The sequence below is a fragment of the Eretmochelys imbricata genome, chromosome 3 (genome assembly GCF_965152235.1).
Source record: "Eretmochelys imbricata isolate rEreImb1 chromosome 3, rEreImb1.hap1, whole genome shotgun sequence".
NCBI classification, from domain to species: domain Eukaryota; kingdom Metazoa; phylum Chordata; order Testudines; family Cheloniidae; genus Eretmochelys; species Eretmochelys imbricata.
Window position 1 is genome coordinate 138,950,360 of NC_135574.1, and position 4,877 is coordinate 138,955,236.

General features: G+C 41.3%; 1 protein-coding gene across 1 annotated transcript; it reads left to right on the forward strand.

Annotated features, from left to right (window-relative positions):
* Positions 1–356: 356 nt before the first annotated feature.
* On the forward strand, positions 357–1,076 carry LOC144262417 (taste receptor type 2 member 40-like). The gene has a single exon (XM_077812176.1). It carries the CDS (start codon positions 357–359, stop codon positions 1,074–1,076), a length of 720 nt encoding a protein of 239 aa, XP_077668302.1.
* The last annotated feature ends 3,801 nt before the right edge of the window (positions 1,077–4,877 follow it).

Here is a 4,877-nt window from a genome sequence, read left to right on the forward strand (position 1 = left end):
CTTGATACAAAGGCAGGACAGTACAGGTTCCGATAAGATACTAGAAGCCTGACGTTTCAGTGAGGCATTTTCTTCTGGAACAATTTCTCTTGAAGCTTCAGAAGCTGGGCAAGCATTAGTGACCACAAGGCAGAACCATGTTTCCTGCAATTATTATTGGTTTGATCATTTTAGGAATTGAGTTCATTACAGGGATTATAGCAAACGGATTGATGATCGTTGTGAATTGCAGTGAGTAGATCAGAAGCAGAAAACTGACCTGTTGTGACATGATCCTGACTAGCCTGGGCATCTCCAGATTTTTCCTACAGTGCACGATAATCATTAACAATATCTTATTTCAACTACCTCACACTATGAATGAACAGTGTGCTATGTTGAGAACATTGGCTGTTGTCTGGATGTTTCTAAATACTCTCAATCTATGGTTTGCCACCTGGCTCAGTGTCTTCTACTGCGTGAAGATCGCCAACTTCAGCCAACCTCTCTTCCTCTGCCTGAAGCGGAGAATATCAGGGCTAATGCCACAGCTACTCATAGGATCCTTTCTGGTCTCCTTGGTCACCTGTTTCCCTTCAGTTAATGGCATAGACAGAAAGTACATAAACAATTCAATGAATAATCTGTCAGAAACCACCACAGGCGAATGTCAATATAAGGTTGATTTATCTTCTAGCTTCTTTATTTTGTCCATGCTTGGATATTCCTCTCCCTTCATTATATTTATGATGTCCTCCATACTGTTAATCATTTCCCTGTGGAGACACAGCAAGAGGATGGAAAAAACCACGAGCAGCTCCAGGGACACCATTACCGAGGTTCATTTCAGAGCAATTAAAGGACTGATCTCTTTCATCTTCTTCTATATTTCTTATTTTGTGGCACTAGTAATATTTTTGTTAGAAATATCTACCATCAACACCTACTTCTTATGGATAGTGATAATGGGTGCGTATCCCTCTGGGCACTCTGTTATCCTAATTCTGGGTAATCCCAAACTGAAGAGGGTAGCAGTGAGGGCTTTGCACTATGCTGGATGCAGGCTGAGAGATGCGGTTTCACAGAACTGCTCATGATGAAACTTCAAAAAGACATCCCCTTCTCCCCTCTATTTATTTATCAAATATTTTCCCCTACTTCAGCATGCACTAAGATTAGAAGATTTCCATCTAGAGCTTTGCTTCTTGTGGATAGTGATAGAGGACCATGTTAAACTTAGGGTGGCATGATTTTTTTTTTCTTAAATGTTTGTGAATGAATAACTCATGGAGGTCAAGGGCAAAATCCTTGATTGTGAACTATATTTCCTGAGATTGAGGAGTCGAAGTCCTTGAACTGGTACAAGTATCCAGTCATACAGGGGTCCTAAAGTGAGAGAGGTGGAATGGACCGCCCCCCATCTCCAAGCTGCAAGATCTCCACAATCCCAGATGCCTGCAATGACCTCCTAATGATCTGAGGGTCTTGACATGAAAAGACAAGAACATCACATTAACAAATGAAAACAAAAGATGGCCTAGAGGATCCGCCCCTGTTGTGATGAATGGTGCTAGTGGCTGCCACCAGGTGAGTCTTTGATGCAGAGACAATCACAGATCTAGTTAAAGTCAATGGGTGTGCTAAGCATTCTTTCAACCTCTACCAAAAATTAATCAAGTCCCTTTAGATACTAGATAACTACAAACAAAGGAGGGACTATCCAAGGTATATGGCGAGTCATAGTTAAATTGTGTGGGCTGAAGAGTTGCCCTGATTGCAAATGCAGGGGGTAAGATTTTGGTTTTGCAGCCTTTCTGTGCTGGGGCACAAGCCAGGGGAAAGCCTGGGGAAGCAGTTGTGAATATGACCCTGACAAGAAGCAGACAGAGAGTGTTTCTGGGGCACAGAACTTGCTGGAGTGGCAGACCTGGGAAATTTTGAGCCAGGAAACTGCCTGAAGTTCTTTGTTCCTACTGTATTTAGGGGAACAGGAATTTGTATACACTTCTGTAAATAAACCAGATTACCCTAAAAAATATCACCCAGCTTGTATCACCAATTTCTCATCCTAACGGAAACAACCTGGCAAGGCCCTGAATATTGGCTAACTGCTCATGCCAGTTGGGCAAAATTGGTACTGGGACAGGAGAGAGCTGCTGACCCCAGTGGGAACAGATAACGAAGGTGCTCCCAGAAATCAAAGCAAATCAATATCAAATTAGGATTTAACACTAGCCAAAAGAAATTAAAACACAAGCTGAAGATGTCCCAGAAGGAACTAAAGGAAGAGCTGGAGATATTAAGTAAGATCTGTAGGATTACTAGAAAGAACTGAAAAATGACCTGGAGTCAGAAATAAAAACTTTTTTGGAGCAGCAGCTAGAAAATTCCTAATCTGGATGTAAGAAATCAAAATATAACCTAGAGAAGGAATTCAAAGTGTTGCAGACCACTGTGGACATCAGCCTCCTGGGTGAGGAATCAGGCCAGTCAGAGAGCTTGGGTACTTTACAATATTTTTCTACCCCATTTGCGTAACTCACAGAGGCCCAGCAAGGAGAAGTTGGCTTGTTCCAGCTCAAGTAATACAAAAGCCCATTCTCTCTGAGAGAACAAATCCTTGTAAATCTTATTTGGCTCAGTTTAACATCATAGCCCAAATGAATGGTTGTAGAGATAGGGAGAGGCAGCTTTCTGGCTGCCAATTTGAATGGTCAGCTCGGATGGTGCTACAGAATTTACCCGAGAAAATACTGTATTGTCTGGATTTGTTACAAGCTCTTGACAAGCAGTTTGGAGCCAGCCATCAGTCTGAGCTGGCAAGGCACAGTTTAGGGCTAGAAGGAGGGGGAAAGAAGAGACCCCAGACAGAGGACCCGAGGAGACTTGTGTTCCTGGAATATCCAGGTACCAGTGAGGACTTCCAATACAAGTTAGCAGTGTTCATAAAAGCTCAGCTGAACTTCATCCTAACATAAGAATGGCCATACTGGGTCAGACCAAAGGTCCACCCAGCCCAGTATCCTGTCTACCGACAGTGGCCAATGCCAGGTACCCCAGAGGGAGTGAAATTAAGAAGTAAGGTTCAAGTGACCTCTCTCCTGCCTTCCATCTCCACCCTCTGACAAACAGAGGCTAGGGACACTTTTCCTTACCCATCCTGGCTGATAGCCATTAATGGACTTAATCTTCATGAATTTATCTAGTTCTCTTTTAAACCCTGTTATAGTTCTAGCCTTCACAACCTCCTCAGGCAAGGAGTTCCACAGGTTGACTGTGCGCTGTGTGAAGAAGAACTTCCTTATATTTGTTTTAAACCTGCTACCCATTAATTTTATTTGGTGGCCCCTAGTTCTTATATTATGGGAACAAGTAAATAACTTTTCCTTATTCACTTTCTCCACACCACTCATGATTTTATATCTCCATCATATCCCCCCTTAGTCTCCTCTTTTCCAAGCTGAAAAGTCCTAGCCTCTTTAATCTTTCCTCATATGGGACCCGTTCCAAACCACTAATCATTTTAGTTGCCCTTCTCTGAACCTTTTCTAATGCCAGTATATCTTTTTTGAGATGAGGAGACCACATCTGTATGCAGTATTCAAGATGTGGGCATACCATGGATTTATATAAGGGCAATAAAATATTCTCCATTTTATTCTCTATCCCTTTTTTAATGATTCCTAACATCCTGTTTGCTTTTTTGACTACTGCACACTGCATGGATGTGTTCAGAGAACTATCCACGATGACTCCAAGATCTCTTTCCTGATTAGTTGTAGCTAAATTAGATCCCATCGTATTGTATGTGTGATTGGGATTATTTTTTCCAATGTGCATTACTTTACATTTATCCACATTAAATTTCATTTGCCATTTTGTTGCCCAATCACTTAGTTTTGTAAGATCTTTTTGAAGTTCTTCAGTCTGCTTTGATCTTAACTATCTTGAGCAGTTTAGTATCATCTGCAAACTTTGCCACCTCGCTGTTTACCCCTTTCTTCAGATCCTTTATGAACAGGTTGAATAGGATTGGTCCTAGGACTGACCCTTGGGGAACACCACTAGTTACCCCTCTCCATTTTGAAAATTTACCATTTATTCCTACCCTTTGTTCCCTGTCTTTTAACCAGTTCTCAATCCATGAAAGGATCTTCCCTCTTATTCCATGACAATTTAATTTACGTAAGAGCCTTTGGTGAGGGACCTTGTCAAAGGCTTTCTGGAAATCTAATGTCACTATGCCCACTGGATCCCCCTTGTACACATGTTTGTTGACCCCCTTCAAAGAACTCTAGTAGATTAGTAAGACATGATTTCCCTTTATTACCTTTTGAGTTTTTGGCTAACTGTTCTTCAAACTCCTTTTTGGCTTTTCTTATTACATTTTTACACTTAATTTGGCAGTGTTTATGCTCCTTTCTATTTACCTCACTAGGATTTGACTTCCACTTTTTAAAAGATGCCTTTTTATCTCTCACTGCTTCTTTTACATGGTTGTTAAGCCACGGAGGCTCTTTTTTAGTTCTTTTACTGTGTTTTTTAATTTGGGGTATACATTTAAGTTGAGCCTCTGTTATGGTGTCTTTGAAAAGTGTCCATGCAGCTTGCAGGAATTTCACTCTAATCACTGTACCTTTTCATTTCTGTTTAAATAACCTCCTCATTTTTGCATAGTTCCCCTTTCTGAAATTAAATGCCACAGTGTTGGGCTGTTACGGTGTTCTTCCCACCACAGGAATGTTAAATGTTATTATATTATGGTCACTATTTCCAAGCAGTCCTGTTATAGTTACCTCTTGGACCAGATCCTGCGCTCCACTCAGGACTAAATCAAGAGTTGCCTCTCCCCTTGTGGGTTCCTGTACCAGCTGCTCCAAGAAGCAGTCATTTAAAGT

What these genes read in the sequence shown, in the direction of transcription:
- LOC144262417 (XM_077812176.1), top strand. Translation starts at nt 357, where the DNA reads ATGAATGAACAGTGTGCTATGTTGAGAACATTGGCTGTTGTCTGGATG.